At 23.6% G+C, this 23,675-nt stretch overlaps 7 protein-coding genes across 14 annotated transcripts; 4 read left to right on the top strand and 3 right to left on the bottom strand.

The window, feature by feature from the left end:
* Window positions 1–327: 327 nt before the first annotated feature.
* Window positions 328–4,706, top strand: unc-45 (unc-45 myosin chaperone). Its single transcript, XM_003697359.4, has 5 exons — window positions 328–541; window positions 776–1,215; window positions 1,341–1,670; window positions 1,737–2,177; window positions 2,299–4,706. The coding sequence occupies exons 2-5, from the start codon at window positions 793–795 to the stop codon at window positions 3,928–3,930; spliced, it is 2,826 nt and encodes a 941-aa protein (XP_003697407.1). The 5' UTR covers window positions 328–541; window positions 776–792; the 3' UTR covers window positions 3,931–4,706.
* On the bottom strand, window positions 4,095–6,541 carry LOC100870204 (cell division cycle 7-related protein kinase). The gene is made up of 8 exons (XM_012491681.3): window positions 6,300–6,541; window positions 6,032–6,239; window positions 5,841–5,934; window positions 5,609–5,751; window positions 5,424–5,532; window positions 4,930–5,260; window positions 4,694–4,812; window positions 4,095–4,567 (listed from the first exon to the last, which is right to left on the bottom strand). The coding sequence occupies exons 1-8, from the start codon at window positions 6,319–6,321 to the stop codon at window positions 4,424–4,426; spliced, it is 1,170 nt and encodes a 389-aa protein (XP_012347135.1). The 5' UTR covers window positions 6,322–6,541; the 3' UTR covers window positions 4,095–4,423.
* On the top strand, window positions 6,144–8,190 carry LOC100863267 (mitochondrial import inner membrane translocase subunit Tim22). Of its 2 annotated transcripts, none has more exons than XM_086907469.1 (5): window positions 6,144–6,372; window positions 7,199–7,450; window positions 7,528–7,712; window positions 7,800–7,872; window positions 7,944–8,190. In XM_086907469.1, exons 2-5 carry the CDS (start codon window positions 7,216–7,218, stop codon window positions 8,024–8,026), a joined length of 576 nt encoding a protein of 191 aa, XP_086763595.1. In that variant the 5' UTR covers window positions 6,144–6,372; window positions 7,199–7,215; the 3' UTR covers window positions 8,027–8,190. The 2 variants fall into 2 exon arrangements, with proteins under 2 accessions (XP_086763595.1, XP_031774880.1); XM_031919020.2 differs by lacking the exon at window positions 6,144–6,372 and adding an exon at window positions 6,495–6,991.
* Septin1 (Septin 1) lies at window positions 7,898–12,170 on the bottom strand. Of its 2 annotated transcripts, none has more exons than XM_012491625.3 (6): window positions 12,082–12,170; window positions 10,491–10,683; window positions 10,112–10,370; window positions 9,666–10,031; window positions 9,462–9,566; window positions 7,898–9,383 (listed from the first exon to the last, which is right to left on the bottom strand). In XM_012491625.3, the coding sequence occupies exons 1-6, from the start codon at window positions 12,133–12,135 to the stop codon at window positions 9,251–9,253; spliced, it is 1,110 nt and encodes a 369-aa protein (XP_012347079.1). In that variant the 5' UTR covers window positions 12,136–12,170; the 3' UTR covers window positions 7,898–9,250. The 2 variants fall into 2 exon arrangements, with proteins under 2 accessions (XP_012347079.1, XP_031774878.1); XM_031919018.2 differs by lacking the exon at window positions 12,082–12,170 and adding an exon at window positions 10,834–11,035.
* On the bottom strand, window positions 11,531–15,140 carry eIF4H1 (eukaryotic translation initiation factor 4H1). Of its 4 annotated transcripts, none has more exons than XM_086907465.1 (6): window positions 15,088–15,140; window positions 14,551–14,657; window positions 13,719–13,889; window positions 13,347–13,591; window positions 12,896–13,126; window positions 11,531–12,829 (listed from the first exon to the last, which is right to left on the bottom strand). In XM_086907465.1, exons 2-6 carry the CDS (start codon window positions 14,580–14,582, stop codon window positions 12,684–12,686), a joined length of 825 nt encoding a protein of 274 aa, XP_086763591.1. In that variant the 5' UTR covers window positions 14,583–14,657; window positions 15,088–15,140; the 3' UTR covers window positions 11,531–12,683. The 4 variants fall into 4 exon arrangements, with proteins under 4 accessions (XP_086763591.1, XP_086763590.1, XP_012347080.1 ...); XM_086907464.1 differs by lacking the exon at window positions 15,088–15,140 and adding an exon at window positions 14,780–15,043; XM_012491626.3 differs by lacking the exon at window positions 15,088–15,140 and having other exon boundaries at window positions 14,551–14,708.
* On the top strand, window positions 14,697–20,189 carry Mybbp1A (MYB binding protein 1a). 2 transcript variants are annotated; one of them, XM_086907456.1, is made up of 11 exons: window positions 14,697–14,913; window positions 15,105–15,306; window positions 15,407–15,604; window positions 15,692–16,090; window positions 16,166–16,752; window positions 16,849–16,961; window positions 17,041–17,561; window positions 17,626–18,279; window positions 18,345–18,593; window positions 18,664–19,094; window positions 19,250–20,189. In XM_086907456.1, the coding sequence occupies exons 2-11, from the start codon at window positions 15,127–15,129 to the stop codon at window positions 19,683–19,685; spliced, it is 3,768 nt and encodes a 1,255-aa protein (XP_086763582.1). In that variant the 5' UTR covers window positions 14,697–14,913; window positions 15,105–15,126; the 3' UTR covers window positions 19,686–20,189. The 2 variants fall into 2 exon arrangements, with proteins under 2 accessions (XP_086763582.1, XP_012347076.3); XM_012491622.3 differs by having other exon boundaries at window positions 14,896–15,034.
* Noc1 (Nucleolar complex protein 1) lies at window positions 20,183–23,674 on the top strand. 2 transcript variants are annotated; one of them, XM_086907459.1, is made up of 6 exons: window positions 20,271–20,636; window positions 20,728–21,042; window positions 21,110–21,831; window positions 21,896–22,514; window positions 22,629–23,036; window positions 23,127–23,674. In XM_086907459.1, exons 3-6 carry the CDS (start codon window positions 21,205–21,207, stop codon window positions 23,618–23,620), a joined length of 2,148 nt encoding a protein of 715 aa, XP_086763585.1. In that variant the 5' UTR covers window positions 20,271–20,636; window positions 20,728–21,042; window positions 21,110–21,204; the 3' UTR covers window positions 23,621–23,674. The 2 variants fall into 2 exon arrangements, with proteins under 2 accessions (XP_086763584.1, XP_086763585.1); XM_086907458.1 differs by having other exon boundaries at window positions 20,183–20,636; window positions 20,728–21,831.
* The last annotated feature ends 1 nt before the right edge of the window (window position 23,675 follows it).

Raw genomic sequence — 23,675 nt, 5'->3', positions numbered from 1 at the left:
TTAGTATTTAATGCATTTGAAAATCGCGCCAATATTTACCGGTATTCTATATTACTTTACCTACATATACTTATATAGATATTCGTTTAGCCAACGAATTTTTAAATTTTTCTTTTATATAAATATCTTATATAAATGCAAGATTAATACAAATTTTACAAATAAAAAATATAAATTACTATAAATAAATATTGATAATTTAATATATATGAATATATTTTTTTCAAAATTTCATAACAAAGATAAAATAAAAATAATTTAATCGATATGGTTAAGTACAGGTGACAATGCTACAAACAAGTTCGTAAGCTATTTTAATCTGATAGTTTTATTTTATTCAGTTGTAGAACGAACAAAGTTTAAAATAGGCATGCAACAGTCTAGTAACGTCTAGAACTCTATGTCTTTTTTAATATCATGCAAAAGCTGTGCAAGCTTCAGTATTACATTGAAGTCTTTTAGAGGAATTGGTAATTTTTTTTGTGCATATAACTGTGCATATATCTTATTCTAAAAATACTTATATAATATTTATTTTTTAGTAAGTAAATTTCTTATTAATTTCTTACACAATATTTTGATATTATAATTATGTATTATTAAATTTTATTTACTTGAAGTTTAAACATATATTCATATTTTATATATATATATATAAAATATATAATAATAATATAATTAATATATTAATATAATTATAATCTAATTTTAATGTTGTATTTTATGAAATAAATAATTTTTTTTATATAATTTTATGTGATTAATAATTTTTCAGTTAAAAAATATTTCAACATGACGAAAATAAAAAATTTAACTGCACATGAATGGAAAGAAAAGGGCAATATAGAATTCAATAAAGGAAATTGGTCAGAAGCTTTAAGTTGTTATACAAGTGCATTAAAACTTGCAGATAAAGATAATTCTGAAAAAGCTACATATTATAAAAATCGTGCTGCAACATATTTAAAACAAGAAGAATATAATAAAGCAATTAAAGATTGTGATGAAGCTCTTAAAATATGTCCAAATGATCCAAAAGCATTATTTCGTAGATGTCAAGCATTAGAATCATTAGAAAGATTTGAAGAAGCATATCGTGATGCAAGATATATTATTTCTGCTGATCCTACTAACAAAACAATCCAGCCTATTGCTGCAAGATTACATGAGATTGTACAAGAAAGATATAGACAGAATTCTCGTGTCAGTGCCAAGGTTTGTATATTAACATTGTTATATAATAAGTTAATTATAATATATTCATTGGAATTTGCAAATAAATAAAAAAATATTTTTTACAATGTAATTCAATTTCTATAATAAATACGTTTTTTTTTAAGGTATCACAAATGATGGATATAGCTTTCGAAATGAAAGAAAATAATGAAAAACGAGAAACAGCAATGAATAATTTACTTGTTCTTGCTAGGGAGAGAGCAGGAGCAGAAGTAATGTTTAATGATGGAATCATTTCTAAAATAACAAAGATGCTTAAACTTGAGAAAAATGAAGAAATAATAACAGTTGCTATTCGAATTATTACAGAATTATGTAAAGATAATATTAATAGAACTAAAGATATTTTGAAGCATATTGGTATACCTTGGTGTTTAGAAATGATTAATAGTAAAATTGTAGAAAGAGTAAATGCTGCTCAATATTATTTACAGGTTAGCAAATTTAATAAACATAAATTTTTAATTGTAAAATATATATTTTAAAACTATGTTTTGCAGACATTGCTAAATACATATAGTGGAATGAATAATAAATCAGATTCAAAACCAAATAAAGAATTATGTGACAAATACAACAAAGAGATAGATACTATTTTATCATGTTTACTCTGTAGTGTAACAAGCAGAACAATCTCTGGACTAGCTAGGGATGCAATTATAGAACTTATTATGCGTAATATTCATTATACTACATTAAACTGGGCAGAACGATTAGTTGAACTAAATGGTTTACAACGTTTAATGGAAGTTGCAAGTGAACTTGAAGAATATAAATATGAATCTTCAATGGATATTACATCATCTACCAGAACTGTAACAAGTGTATGTTTGGCAAGAATTTATGAAAATATGTATTATGATGCAGCAAAAGAAAAGTTTAAGAATGCTATTGATGAATATATTAAAGATAAATTACTTACACCAGATTTAGAATCTAAGGTCGGTAATACATCAATAATTTGAATCTTTAATAAAAATTATATTATAAAATTATTATTATATATAAATATAATATTTATATTTTTGTAAAATTTTATTTCATATTTATTTATTTAAACAGATCCGTGTTGTAGTTTCAATAACAACTTTATTATTGGGTCCATTAGATGTTGGAAATTCAGTAATTGCTAAAGAAGGTATTTTAGAAATGATACTTGTTATGGCAGGCACAGATGATATATTGCAACAAAAGGTAGCTTGCGAATGTATTATTGCCGCTGCATCCAAAAGAGATAAAAGTACTGCAATTATCAATCAAGGCGTGAATATATTAAAAAAGTTATATCAATCTAAAGATGATTCTATCAGAGTACGTGCTCTAGTAGGATTATGTAAATTAGGCAGTTCGGGTGGTACAGATGCTACAATAAGACCATTTGCTGATGGAGCAACGAAAAAATTAGCTGAAGCTTGTAGAAGATTTTTAATTAATCCTAAAAAGCAAAAAGATATGAGAAAATGGGCAGTAGAAGGATTATCATATCTTACTTTTGATGCTGAAGTCAAAGAAAAGTTAATTGAAGATGTTGAAGCAGTTCAAGCCATGATAGAACTTGCTAAAACTGGAGACCAATCTGTAGTTTATGGTGTTGTTACTACATTAGTAAATTTATGTAATGCTTATGATAAACAAGAACTTATACCAGAAATGATTGAATTAGCAAAATTCGCAAAACATCATATACCAGAAGAACATGAATTAGATGATGTAGATTTTGTAAATAAAAGATTAAATGCATTAGCTAAAGCTGGTGTAACAAGTGCATTAGTTGCACTTTCTAAAACCGAAAGTCAAAATAGTAAAGAATTAATAGCGCGTGTCTTTAATGCGATTTCTAGTCAACAGGAAGTACGAGGAATTATTGTTCAACAAGGTGGCGCAAAAGCTCTTTTACCATTAGCTTTAGATGGTACAGATAAAGGAAAGAAACAAGCATCACAAGCTCTTGCGCGATTAGGAATTACAATAAATCCAGAAGTTGCATTCCCTGGACAAAGAATAATGGAAGTAGTTCGACCATTTATAAATCTCTTAAATGCAGAATGTTCTGCTCTTGAAAATTTTGAAGCTTTAATGGCTTTATGCAACTTAGCTGGGATTAATGATAGTGTTAGAAAACGAATTTTGAAAGAAGGGGGTTTTCAAAAAATTGAAATTTATATGTACGAAGATCATGAAATGTTAAAACGTGCATCTACACAGGTTATGAATAATTTAATGTTGTGTGAAGATACTATTAAATATTACGAACAAGAAAACGATAGAGTTAAATATCTGGTTATTCTCTGTCAAGATGAAGATCTAGATACAAGTATGGCAGCTGCAGGAGCATTAGCAATGTTAACATCAGTTAGTATAAAATCTTGTTTTAAGATATTTGATTCAAAAGATTGGTTAGAATCTTTACATTATTTACTTGCTAATCCAAATACTGATTTACAACATAGAGGGATTGTAATTATTTTAAATATGATAAAAAGTACAAAAGATGTTGCAGCCAAAGTAATTGAAACTGATGTAATGGAAATTTTAATGGCTCTTATAAAAAGCGATACAGTACAAAACAAAAAAATAAAAGAATTAGCAGCTAAAGCATTAGAAGCTGCAGCAGAATGGAAACTTATTAGGGAATGGAAAAGTGAAAATGTGGAAATATCACAAAATGCAAACAATTTGGAAAATATTGAATAAATATATATATATAATATGAATTTATTTTAGATCTTTCTATATTGTAAACAAAATGTCTAAAAATTATTTAGACATTTATTTGTTATAATACCACAAGTGCCTAAAAAATATAAAATTCATCTTGTTTAAAAAATAATGCAATAAAACTGTTAGATAATTAAGTATTTTTTTAGATATAACTAAATTATAAATTTATTGCATTTATTAACAATCTTATTAATATAATCTTATATTATATAGTATTGTTACATAATAACAAAATTATTTATTTAATATTTAAAATGTTTAAAAATCTAAATTATTTAATTTAATATAAATTACTTGATTTAACATAATGTATTATTTGTATACACTCATATGTACATGTACAAGTTTCATAATGTACAATTCTTCTTAGTATTAAATTTAATATTATTTAATTATTTTTATAGTATTGTTATAAAATAGTTTTCTTGTAAATTTGCCAAAACAATTTTTAATATAAAAATAGACATTATAATTTAAAAAATGGATGACTTAAAGCTTGATCTGCAGTAAAACGTGTTTTATAATCTAAATCTAATAATTTTGATAAAAGATGATAAGCTTCTTTTGGATATTCTTTTTGTGTGTCTGATATCTTTGTGTGTGATGATACCTTAAAATATTGAATATTTTTTAATAGAATCTTTATTATATTATATTGTATATTATTAAAAAATATAAAATTATATTTATATTTAAATTAATTATAATTATAAATAAATAATAAACTAAAAAATACCTTTTCACATGTATTATGATTTTTACTATTTAATAAACCCTTATTTCTTTTTTGCAATTTTTGACATAAAGAGACAATATCAACTGCTGGTATATCTTCACTAAAGATAATTTTTTTTCCTAAATTATAAAAAAAATATTTAAAATAAAATATAAATAAATAAAATCATAAAATAATTAAAATAAAAGGAGAAATATGAAATGCTTTACATTGAATAAAAAGATTATATATTATACCTAATTTACGTGCACATTGTTGCATCTTATTTGATCCAAATATAGTTGTTATTTCTGCTAAAGCTGTACAGTCATCTGGTGAATGAAAAAAAGGCTGAGTACCACTAAGAATACATAACATTATAACTCCACTTGCCCAAATATCAATTGCAGGCGTTTGTGAAGGATATTTTAATAAAACTTCAGGAGCACGAAAACCTGGTGTGCCAGCTCTGGGAGCTGTCTGTTCAGGTCTTGATATACACAATGAACAAACCTTTGCTTTACCAAAGCAATAGCACTTTTCTCCTGTATCTTTCTTTTTTGAATTAAGAGAAAGATTTAAACTATTCTGAAAAATATGAAAAAAAAATAATATTATATATATATTAGTTAATAATAGTAGTTAATAATAATAGTTAATAATAGTAATATAAGTATAATAAGTAAGTAATAATAAATATATATATATATATATTACTTATAAAATTTTTATATAATAATTGATACTTTACTTCATCTGATCTTTTTCGTTTAACAACTTCAGAATTAGCTAATTTAATATTACTAGATTTCTTTTCAGCTATATACTCTTGTGCTAATCCAAAATCAACTAGCAAATATCTATTAAAAAATAAAAGAATTAATATATTATAATTAATATATTAAATTTATGTTAAAATAATTTACATTATTTTACCTTTTATTGCATCTATCATATAAAAAATTACTAGGTTTAATATCTCTATGTATAATATTAAATTGATGAACCCTTCGTAATGCAGTTAATAATGCTATCATATAATCTTTTGTTTCTTGAACAGTCATATCTTGTACATATTCCTATTTAATATTATTAAATTTAACATTATACAATAAAATAAATATGTTAAAATAAAATTGAGTCATAAATAAAAAAATAAAAATCTTACCGAAAATTTATCATGTCTCATATAAGGCATTACAAATATTACTGTTTCAAAATTTCTTAAACATAATTCCAATCCAACTATATAATCTTTTCCTCTAAAAAAGAAATTATGTTATAAAGATATTAATTTTAAATATATAAATACATTTATTGTTATTTAAATAATAACCAAATTTATAAAATGTCAATTACCCTATTTGTTGCATACATTGTAATTCTCTTTCAATTTTTTCAGGATGTCTAGTAGGAACTAAATGTTTCAATGCAAATTTTTTAGAACCATCAGATAATTTTAAAGTAGCTAAATATACAGAACTAAAGGTTCCTTCTCCAACTTTCCCATGCACATGGAATAAATCTTTTATTAATGGAACTGTATTTTTAACAGCAATATTATTTTCTGAAATGATATAATTTTTTCATTATAATTTGAATAATTTTCGTAAATTCAATTTTTTACCATCATCATTATCTTCTTCCATTTCTGTTTTTTCTTCAATGGCTTCAGTGTATGATTTAATGCATTTAATTAGGTAATCAAAACACTATTTTGAAATTATTTTTGATAAATTAATAATTTCGTTCTTTTTTTTTAAAAAACAAACTATTATATGTATGATAACCTGTTGAAAATTAGATATCGTTTCAAATATTCAAAATAAATGTATATATGTGCATACTTCTATCAATAGTTTAAATGTTAAAGCAAAATATCCTATCGATATAATTTTATACATATTTTAATAAGTATTTTTGAAATTAATTATCGTTATAATAAAATATATTACTAATTTTCAATAAAATACTATCTTTTATTATCTTCTGCTATTAATATTTTAACTATTATTTTAATATATACATATATATATATATATATATGTGTGTGTGTGTGTGTGTGTGTGTGTGTGTGTGTGTGTGTGTGTGTGTATTCAGAAATATTTGGAATTCTGAAATGTATATATGGTATACATATCAATGTATCAAGTAAATTGATACAATTAAAAGTAATTCTATTTATATTTGTTATAAATTAATAACAATATTATTTATGGCTAAATAACAAAGAAATAATAATATTAATAAAATTATTTTTTAACAAATTTTAATTGAAAATTTAAGAAATTTTCTTAAAAAATTATCTACAAATTAAAGGTTAGAATAAAAATAGATTAATAATTGTTTGGTTTAATTATATATTGTTTTCTTCTTCTTTTGATTATTTTTATGTAAAATCTTTTTACATTAGTTATTAGATTTTTTATTTTATTTTTATTTAAAAAAATAAGATTTAATTATTCAAAATAATTAAGATATAATATGCTAATTTGATTTTAATTTTTTATATGAATTGAAATATAGAAAATATTGAATTAAATATGTTTAACATTAATCCATCTAAATCATCTTTATTGGACACAAGTGAAAACAATGTTATAAGTGATATGGATTTGGATAAAATAGCTCTTCATCTCATTACTCAACAAAGATTTAGAGAAAATATTATAATTCCAAGAACTGTAGGTCCGGTACGAATTAAAACTAATGAAGAAAAATTAATAGAAAGTGCAATGGAAAGTTGTATCTTTAAAAGTATCGCAAGTTGTGTCATAGGTATGTTTGTATTATATAATATTAAAAATTATGTTTATTTTTATGTAAGTATAATTAAAAAAAAATTAGATTTGTAGGATATGGCTTGGGAGCTGCTATAGGTTTATTTTCATCTAGTGTAAATCCAAATGTGGCCAGTGTTGAAAAACAACAAACTGTCCGTGAAGTATTTAGAGAAATGAAAATTACAACATTGGGTTATGCAAAAAATTTTGCAGTAGTTGGTTGTGTATATTCAGCTATTGAATGTGCAATAGAATCGGTAATAATTTCTTAAATTCAACATAAAATTGTAATTTAATTTATGTTTATCTATGTATTATAATATTATTCTAGAATTTTACTTTAGTATAGAGGAAAAACTGATTGGAAAAATGGTACATATGCTGGTGGCTTAACAGGTGGAATAATAGGATTAAGAGGTACTATCTTAAATTTAAATATAAATTTAATATATATAAGTATTGAATTTTAATATGATTTTATGATTTAGCTGGTATAAAAGCAGGTTTAATTGGAGCAGCAGGTTTTGCAGCTTTTTCAACAGTAATAGATTATTATATGCATAAATCTTGAACAATGTCACATATTATTAGATATATATTTATACAAAAAAAAGTATAAAACACACTCTGAGTATACCTGTACAATACGTATAAAAGCATAAGAATATTCTTAATATAAAAGTGCACATATATAAGTACAATAATTAAGAAATAAAATAAAATTCATGTAATATATATTGATGTTCATTTTACCTACATTCTGAAAGTTCCCTATTTTTAATACAATACTTTTCTTAAATTGCATACATTTTTTTTAACAAAAATTATAAAATGATTTAAGAATAGATACTAGTAATTAAAGATTACTAGAATATTTAAGTAAAAATAATTCTTAATACTTGATACTTTATATATTGAAAATAAAATACATGTAAAGCTACACTTTACATTTAACACTGCTTATCACAACATAAAATAAACTTTTAATTTCTAAATATTGTGAATGATTATTAATAGTTTAATATTGGCAGTCTTAAAATTTTTTTCATAAAAAAATATATGGAATATTGGAAGATATGCAAATTGTATATATATATTTCTACCAATTTCTTTGTCATTTGTGTAAAATATCAATATTTATAAAATGTTATTGTATATATGTATTTATACAATTTATAAACTTATATAGTTCCTTGTTATTGGAGTTATATTGTATCTTATAAATTTTCGTTTCTCTTTTTGAAATAAAATTTTTGCATAATATTTGAAAAATTTTGCATATTTTGTTGTTACATTCTATATATTTCAATATTATAATATATTTTACCAAATATTAATTGTACTACATCTTGTTTAAGAAATACAAATTCTTTATAACAGTTTTATTTTTATAAAATGGATTGTATTAGTTTTGATATTTGCATTTTAATGAAAATTATAAATTATTTTATTAAAAAAAATATGCAAGGCACTTATTACGCATTTCTGTCTTGTATGGTTATTAAATTATAGTTACAGTATATATATGTAATTTTTCCTATACTTTTAATTTTACTTTTCTATGTCTTTAAAATACTGAATTTTGTTCATGATTTAATATGTAAAACAAAAATATTGAATAAGAAATGTATATTTTTTAATTATATTTGTCATAAATAAACTTTTAAAAATTGTAAAAATTTTTTCTCAAATTATGTTTTGAATAGCATATTGATCATTTAATATAATTTTTTGGCACCTGTAATGTGAAGAATTAATTTTTCTTCACATATTTGTGCAGAAAATATATATATAATTAAGGTTGTTGTTGTTGCATTTGTGCCTGCATTACTGCTACTAATTCTTGCATTCGTCGTAACTCAGCTTCTTTTTCTTGCAATATTCGATCTTTCTCAGAAACAGAATTACTTCTCTCAGATTCTGCAATTCTATTGAAAAAAAAAAATAAAAGAATTTTATTAACAAAAAAGAAATTTCGAATATTTTTTAAAAATTATAATACTTACGTTTGTCTTCGAGGTGGTACAGGAGCTCCTTTTGCTAGTCTTTCACTGCGATAATTTTCATAATGTACTTCTTGAGTCACTTCTTGTAAATCTTGCATATGTGTGCTATAATTAAATATAACATAATATAATATAATATAAAAACAATAAATAATAAAAACTATTCTATTCTTTAATATATTCATTTAAACTAATATTACATACATTAACATTGTTCTCAGTTTTATAAAATCACAATGATCAGGATTTTCAACTTCTACTACACCCCATGGATATAATCGCCCTCGTACTTTTCGTCCCTTTACTTCCAATAATGTGTTTGCTCCACATACAGCAAATGGAACTGCTTCTTTTAGTTGTCTAACTTGTTCTTTATAATCTTCATCTTCATCACTATCACAATCTGGTAATGGATAAATCTTTATTCCACTGCCTTCTATTTCTTCCATAACTCGTTTTTTTAAACGCAATACTTCTTTTTTTGTAAGTACATCAGCTTTTGCAATTACTGGTACTATATTAACTTTATTATGAAGTTGCTTCATAAATTCTATATCCAAAGGTTTTAATCTGAAAATAAAAAGAAATATAAACATGTTGGTATCTTTATTATATTATAATAAAATAAAATTATAATTAAAATATCTTACCCATGACCAAATGGTGAAATAAAATAAAAACAACAATGTATTCTATTATCTACTATGTTTCTTCTATTTAAGCCACTTTCATCACGTAAAAATCTTTCAAATTGATCATCTATATATTGTATGATAGCTCTAAAACTATCTGTATTATCAATTGCATCTCCATATCCAGGAGTATCAACAACAGTTAATCTAAGTTTGACACCTCTCTCTTCAATTTCCACAGTTGAAGCATCAAGCTTAACAGTTTGATTAGTTTTCTCTATTTAAATTATACTAATATAGTAATTATCATATATAAGATATATATTTTTTATTTATATTTATATATATATTTTATTCATTTATATATAAATGAAAATATAAACAAAATTTAATTTACCTATAGCATCAGGAATTATACGTTCTGGATATAAATCAGTAAGAAATAGACTATTTACTAATGTAGATTTTCCAAGACCAGATTCTCCAACAACCATAAGTGTAAATTCAAAACCTTTTTTTACTGATTTTCTATGAACTTGATTAGGTAAATTTGCAAATCCCACATATCCAGGTGTTTCAAGACTAGCAAACTAATAAAGAAAATAAGAATTAAATTAAATTAAAATCATATTTTTGTGATATAAGAAAATATATATATTTAAAATAAATAATGAATATTTTTTTATAAAAAAAGTATGAAAATATTTTATAAAAAAATTATTCATCGTTATATTACTTACTGTTTTTACACTTTCACTAGACATTTTTTCGTCGTAATTCAATTTAAACAATAAGTAGAAATCAGTACGGTATTTTTAAACGATATTGAAGATAATCCAAAACTAAATTTCAAGCTAACAAGCGCAGTATTGTGACAGAAGACGAGATTACAGCCATACTCGAAATATATATAAGTATACATATATCATGAATAAATTGAATAGGTTATTTGAATTTTAAATTCTTTGCTTTAATTGACATTATATTCTTATTATATTATTAAACAAAAGCAAAATTATATTTAAAAAAATTAACAATTTTATTGTAAATTCATTGGATATAAAAGAAAAATATTGCATTGACTGTACAGGAAAATATTACGGTATATCTATATTACAAAGAAGGAGGGGAATAACCCTTAATAAGGGAGAAATTTAGGCGTGGCTGCCGAAATAAGCTTTTGATAAAAGTATGAACTTCTATGATAACAAGTATTGAATTATGTAATCATAATTTAACTTCTTTAATTTAAATGGATAATTAATTATTAATTATTTAGTTTCAAATGCAAATTAAAATTGATTTTAATTAATTACATTCGTTTATATTAAAAGCGAATATTTAATGATCTTATTTAAGAATAATTTACAAACTATATTAAAAATATTACAATTTTATTTTTTTATTCTTTAATTTTCTAAAAATACATTACACAAATACAAGGCAAACGACTACTTTATTCAGGAAATAATATCATATACAAGCATAGTTTTATATAATATATTTATCATTAAGTTTTATCATAAGTTTTTCTTTATTTATCTCATAATTATCAATATCTTTTTCAAATGATTGACATTTATTACTAGCATAGTAAATTAATTCATTACACAATATTAATGCGTAATAATCGGCACATTATCCTCATATTATTTAGTGATGTATAATTTTTTTCAATCACTCAAATATTTTTTATGTTTTATAATTATTTGTCATTATTTCACAAGCGCATAAATAAATGTTTAATATTTTTAATCAAATTGAGTTTCAATATTAAACAATTATTTATAAATCATCTCAATAAGCAGATACAATGATTGGTATTAAAATGAAACATAAAAATTATAAGGAAGGAAATGAAAAGACGGACAATATTTTGTACTCTTTAAAACAAAGATTATTTGAGTACTATATTATTAGAAGATCAGTTTTTACGGAATCAAATATGTATGGTGATAGTATATATTTATAATAGTTTGTACACATACCATTAATATTATTATAAACTGATACAACACCCAACATGAAATTGACGTGAACATTAAAATGTACTTTCCGTATCACATCATTATCGCGTGTGTATATATATATATACACACACACATATATATATATATATATATACACAAATAATTCAAGTCTGTGTGTGCGCGCACGTGTGTACATATATATATATATACATATATGATACGATTGGTCATATGTATATACATATAATTACACATAACCAATATTACTCGAGCATGCATGATGCACACAATTTTTACTTTAAGTTTCCAATTTATTATTACATTTTTTTAAACTAAGGAGTTAGTGTAAATAGAGAGGGCACTAGATGAAAAAATTTTATTCTTAATTAAAAATGCCAAATACGTAGAACTTAAGAATCTCATTAAATCACTTTTCATCGTTATGGGGAAGACTCCCCTTAGGGGTAAATAAAAATTATTACAATTTCTCATCTCTGAAGAGATTCTTCCCACTACATTTGAGGAAACTAAGGGATCTTATATTGGTTTCCAAATGTTTTTGTTGGGAAAGTTCCTTTCCCTGAAATTTAGGGAATCAGAAACTAGTAATCATAATGTGTTTACTTGTCGTCAGTATTAATTTTTTCCTCCCGAGGTTTTGCGCCACCATAAATTGAACTTGATTTACTTGATTCTGCAATTGCATTTATGGGATCCTGAATTGTTCTTGGTGCTAATACCAGACGTTTCCTTCCAGTTGTATCAGCTATAATAATATTAAGATTATTTATCATTTTTTAAAGATAAAATCAAATATTATATATAAACAAACCTGGAGGTGGATCTTTATGAAATGGTTCATCATGAAATGGTTTTCGTTCAGTTCCAGTTCCACGAGAAGCTGGTCTATTACCATATGATCTAGATGAAGCGTTACGCGACCATTCTCGACTTCCACCTCCTGTATCATCATTAAATTGACTGTAGTTACCCCGGTTACTTCTCATATCCCATGTACTGCCTTGTCTACCACCATGGCTTTGACCTTGACCTACATAACCTCCTGCACATTATTACATTAAATTTTAATTTTTAATAATAATGCGTCTTTTTCTTATATATGAAAAACATGAAATTATATATACAAAATATATAAAATTTTATTTTATAAACTTATAAGTTTTTAAATATTATGAAAATATTATTGTACCAATTAATTAATTTATATAATGTTAAATTTAAAAGATATTTATTATATACGTTATGCAAAGCATAACGCTTACTAGAATACATAGATTTGCTTCCAAAATCATCACCATATCCTCCGCGGCCTCCATCTCTCCCTCTAAAGCCTCCACTGCTACCTCCACTCCGCCCTCTCCTATCGAAACCACCGCGGTCATTTCTCTTGCCCTCTGCTACATCTATTTTAATAACACTTTTATCTACTTCTACTGCTCCATCCATTTCCAATGCAGCTTCTAAGTCTGCTAAATCTTCAAATTCAACATAACAAAAACCCTTAAACCTATAGAAAAAAAACAAATATTAAATATATGATATAATATTAAAAAAATATTATTTATAAAATTGTATTGTATTATTTATAAAATATTCAATTCAATCATATTATAATTAGTTTCATCTATACAAACCTATCAGTTTCTTTATCTTTAACCAATCTGATTCCTTTAACATTAAGTTTTTTGAAGATTTTATCAACATCTCCTTGTACAATTCCATTTGGTAAATTTCCCACAAATGCAGTATAAGGAGGTTCTGTTGGTAATGGCTTTCTGCCACTTCTATATCCACCTCCATAATCTCTGTTTAAAAAAATGTATAGTCATATGCATTTTACATATATGATATTAATATTTTGCACAATTAATATATGTAAAATAAGCATTATTTTTGTATTTAATTATTTTTTTAACTATTAATTTAATGAAAAAAATAATATTATTTTAAATTTAATACATAATAATCATTTGATGTTAGAATTACAAAAAGTTTCATATTCAGTTTTGAGAATTAACTACAAAATAACAATAATATATAGAAATAATAATAACAATATATAGATTCATAATTGTGACACTCATTAGAATATTAATTTTCATAAGCACATATTCTAGTGAATAATGTGGAATTAAATACTCTTATGTGTTATACCAAATAATATTTTTAATCAAATGTATTATATATATATCACAAATTTTTAGTTCATATTTTTATCAATAATATTATGACTAAAATATACTATTGTTTGGCCGGCCAAAATAAAGCCGCGTGTCGAAGGAACCATATCTGTAAGGTGCTGCGCTGCACTCTAATCAAAACTCACTTAACCTTAAAATCGTAAAATTATTGAAGAAAAGAGCAGTTTTTTTATCAATTCGGTACATCGATTAAATACTATCCTTACATTGTATTGAAAAATCTCAATAATTGTTATACATGAAAGAAATTGTAACCTATACTTGCCTTGAATCTTCGTAACCACCTCGACCAGCCATATTGGATGCACGAAACTGACCGGGACCGCGCGGGTCGAGTGCAATACTATGTTCAAGATGGCACTTTTCTAATCACTAAAGAATTTGAAATCATCAATCTATGCAAACTTACTTAGTTAGGGATCGTTACTTGCATTAATGAATTTCGATAGTAATTTATCAAAAGATTAAAAATTTCTAATAAAGAACACAATTACTTTTATTTTTACTATGAATTGTTAACAATTAGATTATGATAAGTTCTTTTCAAAAAATAATTTATTTATGTAGTTGAATTGCATAATATTACTAGAAATTTTTATTTATAGTAATTCGACAGTTCTACACAAAGGTACGAAATTTTTAACGAAAACGATTGACAGTCTATGCAATTCAAAAATGAAATATACACTTTTGATTTTACATTCTATTCATTATTTGTTTCATTTAAATAACTACTATTATAAGATCAGGTATTAAAATACTAATTCATTCAATTGTTTTTATATATTTGTTATGTAGGTACTTATTAGATTAGCGTAGTTTTTAGGTAAAACAAAGCAAGATGGCGGATGAGACTATGCACATGTTAGAGCCTATTTCAAATGATTTTAAAATGAAGGATAAAATGAATAAAATGGATTGTACAGTTCTTGATTATTTTACTAAACTTAGAAATGAAACAGAATCTGAAAGAATACATGGTGGAATTGTCCTATTAAAATATTTAATTGAACAAAATTCAGTAAGTATTAATTTAAAAATAACCTCAAAATAAATCATTTTTATACGCGAAAAGTCATCATAGTTTTTATATTGATAAATTATATACAAATATGTTTTAGGAGAATAATGATACCCAAGAATTTAAATATGCTATAAAAAGACTTATTCGAAGCTTAGGCTCTTCAAAAACAACTTCACGAATAGGTTTTTATACAACTCTGACAGTTTTTCTAATAATAAATCCTAAAATGTCTATAGAAAAATTTTTATCTATAGTAAACAATGAATTACATCCAGTAAATAATAATGCTAAAAGTGTAAGAAAATCAATATGTATTATATCACAATATTAATATAACATATTAATATAACATTTATATTTAATATTAATCACATTATTTTAGGAAAATGGTGATATTTATATGGGGCGCATATTAGCATATGGAACATTAATAAGATCTAAATTACTTTTAAATAGTATTAATGAAATACAACTACAGACTATACAAGATCTCATTAATGCAGGCAAACAGCGTAGTTATTTATCATTTGTTTCTGTTTCATTTCTTGTTGAATTTATAAATCAACTTGATACTGAATGTATTAAAAAATCAGTTTGGCCAATTATTGAAAAAGAATTTGGCAAACCATGGACAGAACAAACATTAGATTCATTGTATGCTTTGTTAATAATAAGGAATAAATGTCCATTACTTGTAAATAATGAATTTTCAAAAAAACATTTTGGTACAGAAGATATTATCAGCAAAGAATCTATGAATAACATAGTGAAAATATTATTAGTAAGTATATATTATAAATTTATTTATAAAATTATTTATAAAAAATATATTAATTTATACATTATTGATATTCAGGATTTACCCAGAATTATATCATGTCATCATCCAATATTTAAATTATTTTGTGAGAATTTAATGTCAGCTGAACTCATTATTGATTTTTGGATTTATATAGATCAAAAATTTATAAAACCATCTAAAACTGATGAATATTTGGTTATACAGATTCTCAAACTCATATTATCAAATATTGTAGATAAATCTATACTTCCATCATTATTATCACCAAATTATATACAGCATATGTTAAAAAAATGTTCTGGATCTAAATATCATAATAAAGATGAAATTCTTCTTGGATTCAAAGAAATCTTAAATTTATTAATATTAGCTACAAATAGTAATGATACTAAATTAAAAATACAAATTGCTGTGTTAAAAAAATTAATATTATATCCAGGTGATTTAATGATTGAAAAAAAAACAGGTACAAAAGTAATTCAAATGCTTACTGGAAATTTGAATTTAGATGGTATAAAAAAAGTATCAAAAATATACAGAGATATAATTGAAAATAAAGTACCTAGAGACAAATCAAATTTAAAAACAGAATCTTTTTGGACAAATGCTGAAAGAATTTATGCTGCTCATTTATTAACAAGGTACTTAATTAATTAAACTTATATTTCAAGAAATATAATATTATAATATGAAATTTTATTTTTAATGCAATTATAATAGTAATTTATTATTATTAGGTTAATAGGACATCCTAAAATGTTTATGGATATAGAATGGAAATTGGATCAATTAAAATTTTTATTTACTTATGGATTATGTGAAATGCCAAATGTTGGAATAGATCTAGCTTGTAAATATTATTTCTACATTTAATATTATAGTATCAATCGCATATATTTTATATTATAATTATTTTTTTTTGGTTATAGCACAATTTAAGGAAACATTTTATCATGCATTAGATCACAAATTACCAAAATTAAGTGATTTACGAAATATATTAAGTGAATTAGTTCATTTCTTGGACATTCATTTAAAAGAACAAACCTTGAAATTAAGAAATCCATTAGTGAATGATGCTAAAATTTCGTGGGAAAAAGTGACACATTTAATTAAAAACTTGGAAAATAATTCAAAAAAGACAGATGCTATACCTTTATTTCATACAATGAATTTGCATATGGGTTTACAATTATTTTCAGATCCACAAATGGCAATTATGACTATAGATGAACTACAAAGTTGTTATGAAAGAATACTAAAAAAATCTAAAAAATATAAAACTGTTAATAAAGAACAAGATGATGAACCAGAATGGGTAGAAGTAGTTGTTGATCTATTATTATCTTTCTATTCAAAAAATAGTCATTTATTACGATCATTAGTAGGATGTGTTTTTCCACATATTTGTCCCTATATAACACCAACAGCTATACATCAAATTTTAGCAGTACGTAAATTTTATAAATATAATTAAAAGATTGGTCATTATATTTCGAAATTCTTATTTCTAGGTATTAGATGTAAGAACTGAGAAAGCACCACTTGTACCAAAAAATGGTTTTGATAATGAAAATGATGAAATTTCATCAGATATGGAATCAAGTTTAAATAGTACAGATTATGATGAAAGTGATGAAGAAAATGTTAATGATGAAATTGTGACTTCATCAGATAATGACTCTGATTCAAATGAAGAATCGACAAATGAAAACGAAGATGAAACAATAACTGATAGATTACGAATGGCAGTTAGTCAAGCATTAGGCGATGCTTCTGTTCAAATTGATAATGATGATATAAATGTAGAAAACATTGATGAAGAAGAAGGAAAACGATTGGATGAATCGTTAGCAGCAGCATTTAGGATTCTTCGGGAAAATCGTCAGTTCCGGTCCAAAAAACAAGAAAAATCAGCACAAGCTTTAACTCATTTTAGAATTCGAGTCATAGATTTATTAGAAACTTATTTAGAATATGCTCCATCAATGGCAATTGTACTTGATATGTTGCTTCCTCTTTTTACATTATTAGAATTTTGTATAAAAGATCCTCATCAGAAACCTCTTCAAGATCGAGTTCGATCTTGTTTAAGAACATTATCAATGGTAAAAAAATTCAAAGACATAGAAAATGTTAATGAAGAATTATTAACAATAATATTAAAGGTAATTATATTTTAAAATTTAATAATTATTTTATATTTATTATTTAACAAAAAAATATTTTTAAGGCTCTAATAGAAAAAGGAGAAAGAACCACATCAGTTTATCATGAAATGAGTGATAAATTAGCTGAATGTTGTACATTTCTCGTGAGATGTGCTGAGCAGGCTAATATATCTATAGATACAATCATTAAAATTTATGAAGAAAATTTAAGAGCTTTTTTTAAAAGAAGAGATTGTGTATTATCACCTTTGTTATTTAAAACCATTTTACAGTTACAATGGGAGGGTAATTGGCAATTAGCTCCTTTATTGGTAAATTTTTAGTTTTCATTTTAATAAATTGTCTTGATGAATTCTAATTAATAGTCTATAATTTTTGCAGGTAGATTTTGCTTTTGATAATAATATAAGATCTTTCCGTCGGGGGTATGCACTTGAATTCTTAACTATCTTTTATAATAATAGTCGACTAGTTCATTTAGATACAAAACATTTTGATATAAGAATGAAATTGGAAAAAAAAATATGTAAAAATACTATAAATATATTTCAAGAGTTATCCAATATACAAAAAATTAAAAGTGAACAAGCTGTTACTAATGGCAATGAAATAAGAAAAGAAGTCAAACAAAGATATATTTGTCTTCTTTTAATATTATTACGAAGTATTCATACTCATCATTTATCACAAGCATGGAAGTGGAATAATATTGGAAATGTACTTAAAACGTACAGAACTCATGTATCACTTGCAAACGATACAAAAGTAGCATATAATAGATTAGCAATACAAATTGGAATACCATTTAACATGTATGTATTAATTAAAATAAATTAATATCAAATAATAAAATTAATTAAAATTAATTAGATAAATAAATAATATAAATAAAAATATTATCACATTATCATAATATTAATGTTATATGAAATTATTTGTGAAAGAAATTATTATTTTTCTATTGCAGATCAATGAAAAAAACTAAAACTAAACAAAATACTATAATAAATGGAGAAATAAAAGATACTATAAATAATATGGAAAAATTAAATAATATGGGAACACAAGAAGAACAACAAGAGAATACACAAACCAATTCAGATACTATTATGTTAAAAAAAAATGAATTTAAAAAAAAGAAAAAAAATAAAAGTAAACAGAGAGATAAACAACTATTAAAAAAGAAAGCACAGATGTTGCGACAAAAAGCAATATCTGAAGGTTTTGAACCCTTTAATTTTAGCTCTTTTGTTTTACAAAATGAATCAAATAATGATGTATCACTTCAAAATGGAAATTCTCAAATTGAACAAACTAGTCTTAACTCTTCAAAAAAAAGAACATTCAAAAGTATATCAGATGACAATAAAACTAAAAGAAGAAAAAGTGTACAAACTGCTTGACATATGAAATAAAAATGAATTGTTATTTTTATATAAATATTTTTAAAAAAATATATATATATATAAGTCTTTTGTATAGTTTTAAAATATATAAATAAATTTTACACACGCGCGCGTGCGCACGCACTTACACACACATAGAGTAGAGTAGAGTAGAGTAGAGTAGAGTAGAGTAGAGAGAGAGAGAGAGGAGAGAGAGAGAGAGAGAGAGAGAGAGAGAGAGAGAGATTAAAGAACCTATAAAAACATTGAAACATTGCAATAGATTCAAGCAATAAATTTAATAGCAACGAGACTGAAACATTCACTTTCTATGACTTCCAGCATTATATATGGAATTAAATGCATTGCTTGAATCGAATACTTGTATGTTTTAGCATCTGCTTTTAATTAATAATGTTATATTAATAAATAAATTTCTAAAAAATATTAATATAAAATTTCTTTCATATTTTTGTAGTTATAAATTTTAATTTAAATAAAAATTCTTTTTGCTGTCAGAAATTTTGATTTTGTATTAAGAGAGTATAATCCAAGAAGAGGTAACACGCAAATTTTTTATTTTCAAGAATAAAATTTTTTTACAAGATATTTATAAAATTTACAAGCATATATTTACAATCAATATATGTATTTGAAATACGATTTTTAAATTACATATATTTTAATGTATATTTTAATGTATATTTAAAATTAAAATCTTAATGTATATATATATATATAGAGAGAGAGAGAGAGAGAGAGATGTAAGTAATAGATACTTTAATTGTATTCCATAAATTTTGTTTATTAGAAATATTTTATTATCATTATATCGTTGTATTACGATTGAATAATATTAAATATTCATATAAATATTTTATAATACTATAAAAAAAATAATGCTTTGTTATGTTTTTGTGTTATTTCTAAATAAAATTTCTAATTAAAGCTACTGAGGTTAACCACGAGGTAAGATGTTTTTTTTATAAAATATAAATTTATATATTGTTTTTATATATTTTTGAATATATTTGTATATAATATTTGGATTTTTAATTAGTTGAAGAAAGAATCTAAAAAAATGAACATAAAGAATGATAAATGGTATAAGGAATATTCTAAAGAAGAGGATTCATATACACATTCTAAAACTGAAACAGAAATATCAAATTTAAAAAATGAAGCAAAAAGATATTTAGATACAGAAACTTCTGTTTTTCAATTAAAAGAATCAAAACATACTAATTCAGAAACAACATGGTTAAGAACAGCATTAACACAGGGTACAACTTCGGATAAAATAGCAGCTGCCATTGTATTAGTACAAGATAATCCAAAATATAATTTAAATAGACTTACAATGCTTATAAATCAAGTAAGAGTTGTAAAACATCATCAATGCAACATGATAATAAAATCTTTAAGAGACTTGTTTTTGATAGATCTACTTCATCCTAAATTTAAGTTACTTAAATTTGAAGAACAAAATTTAGATGAACTTGATAAATTTAATTCTGGAGACATACTTAATTCAGATATGTCAAAAAAAAAATTAATGGCTCATTGGTATTTTGAAGATCAATTACATGAACTGTATGAACGTTTTATAATGTCTCTAGCTAGTATTGCATCTGACACAGTAGATGCAAATCGTGAAGTAGCAATATCAGTAATGACAGATTTATTAATAGGAAATATTGAACATCAATATAAATTATTGGAATTAATTGTAAATAAAATAGGAGATCCAAATTGTAAAATAGGATCTAAAGTAATATTTTGTCTAAATAAGTTCTTATATAAACATCCCAATATGAAACTTATTGTATTACGAGAAGTTGAAAAATTATTATTTAGAAAAAATGTAGCACATCGCATACAATATTATGCAATTTGTTTGTTAACACAATTTCTTTTAACTAAAAAAGATGAAAAAATTGCTTCAACACTTATTGAAGTTTACTTTGCCTTCTTTAAAGCTTGTTTAAAAAAAGGAGAACCAGATTCTAGAATGATGGCAGCAATCTTAACTGGTGTAAATAGAGCATATCCATTTGCAAAAATGAATTCAAATATATTGAATGATCATATAGATTCTGTATATAAAGTTGTACATATTGGATCTTTTAATGTTTCTTTAAATGCGCTCAATTTATTATATCAAGTGAGTATATGAGTTAATATATTTTTATTATAACATTCAATTTTTAATTTTTTTATTTATATAGGTTACAGGTAAAGATGAAGCTCAATCAAATAGATTTTATTCTGCTTTCTATCGGAAATTATTAGATCTACAAATTGGAATAGCAAATAAACGTGCATTATTTCTTAATTTATTATTTCGAGTTCTTCAAAATGATTGTAATAAGCAACGTTCATATGCTTTTATTAAAAGAACTTTACAAATTATATTATATTTTCCTGCAAATATGGCATGTGCTACTTTATATATAATATCCAAAGTTTTACATACACATAAAGAATTAAAAACTTTATTATTAAAATCTCAAGATTGTATTAAAATTGAAAATGATAATTCTGAAACTAAAAATAATTCATTAAATTTAGAAGATATTTCTTATTTATCTAATGATAAATCCAATTTAAAAGATTCTATTTTATTAATGAACATTGCATCTATATGCAATACAGATAAAGAAATAAAGTCTGAAAATGAAATAGAAAATAATATAAAAATAGATTTTAATACATGCAAAGAATATGATCCTTTTTGTCGAAATCCTCTTTATGCTGGAATAACTAAAGGTTCAAATACTGAATTAATAACATTATCTAAACATTATCATCCAAGTGTTGCATTATTTGCAAATACTATTCTTGAAGGTATTGCATTATAGTTAAATAAATTAAAGTTATTATTAAATTTGTATATTATTTTAATATTATATTTCATTTTTAAAATATAATATATATATTATATATTATTTATATTTGCAGGAAAACTAATTGATTATATGGGTGATCCATTGGAAGATTTATCCTTAATGCGTTTTTTAGATCGTTATGTTTTTAAGAATCCAAAAAAATTAGAAAGTAAAAAAGTCCAGAAAAAAAATGATCCTCTTGCACAACGAACAGGATATACACCTAAAGGTATTAGATGCATTCCAATTGATAGTATTTCGTATCTTAATCAAAAAGAAGAACGTATTCCGGTTGATGAATTATATTTATATCGCTATTTAAAAAAGAAAAAAGAATTTAAACATGAATTTAAAGACGAAGATGATGATATAGAAAGTGTTAATAGTGAAGAATTTAACGATATGTTGGACAAATTAACAGATGGTAAAGATTTTGAAGATTTAGATATTGCTGCTGATATTCAAACTGGGAGAAAGAAAGGTATATAAATTTCATATTTTATTTTTTATTCTAAATATTATTTTAAAAACATTCTATATTATATGAATTATAAATTTTCTAAATTATTAGATTTTGAAGAAGATGAAGATTTTGATGATAGTAATATTAAAAGTGAAGCAAGTAATGATTCTGATGATATGTATGAATCGGAAGAAAATTTAGAAAAAGATGAAAATAATGAAATTGATAATGAATTACAAAATTTAAGTGATATTGATTCAGATAATATAAGTGATTTGGACTTTAATGAAGATACAAAAGATGGCATTGAAGATATCTTGGAAGATATTCAATCAAATATAAAGAAACAAAATAAAAATTTAAAAGGAATTGATGACAATATATTTGTATCAGCTGAGAAATTTGCAGAAATATTAGAAGAACATAGTAAACAAAAAAATAAACCTGGTGGTACAGATGTTTTTAATACTATAGATGGTGCAAGTTTTAAACAAATAGAATGGGAAGTCAAACGACATCAGAAGCTTAGAAATTCTTTAAATAAAAACAAACGAAAAAATTCTAAAATATTAAGAAAAAATGTAAAAAAAATAAAACATTAATTATAATAAAAAATTATAATAAATTATAATTAATAATAAAATTAAAAATAAAAAT

Source organism: Apis florea, unplaced genomic scaffold (genome assembly GCF_048593485.1).
Source record: "Apis florea isolate Af1SG1 unplaced genomic scaffold, ASM4859348v1 contig_2897_pilon, whole genome shotgun sequence".
NCBI lineage: Eukaryota > Metazoa > Arthropoda > Insecta > Hymenoptera > Apidae > Apis > Apis florea.
The sequence above is the reverse complement of the archived record's forward strand: the minus strand, read 5'-3'. Positions and strand labels throughout refer to the sequence as shown.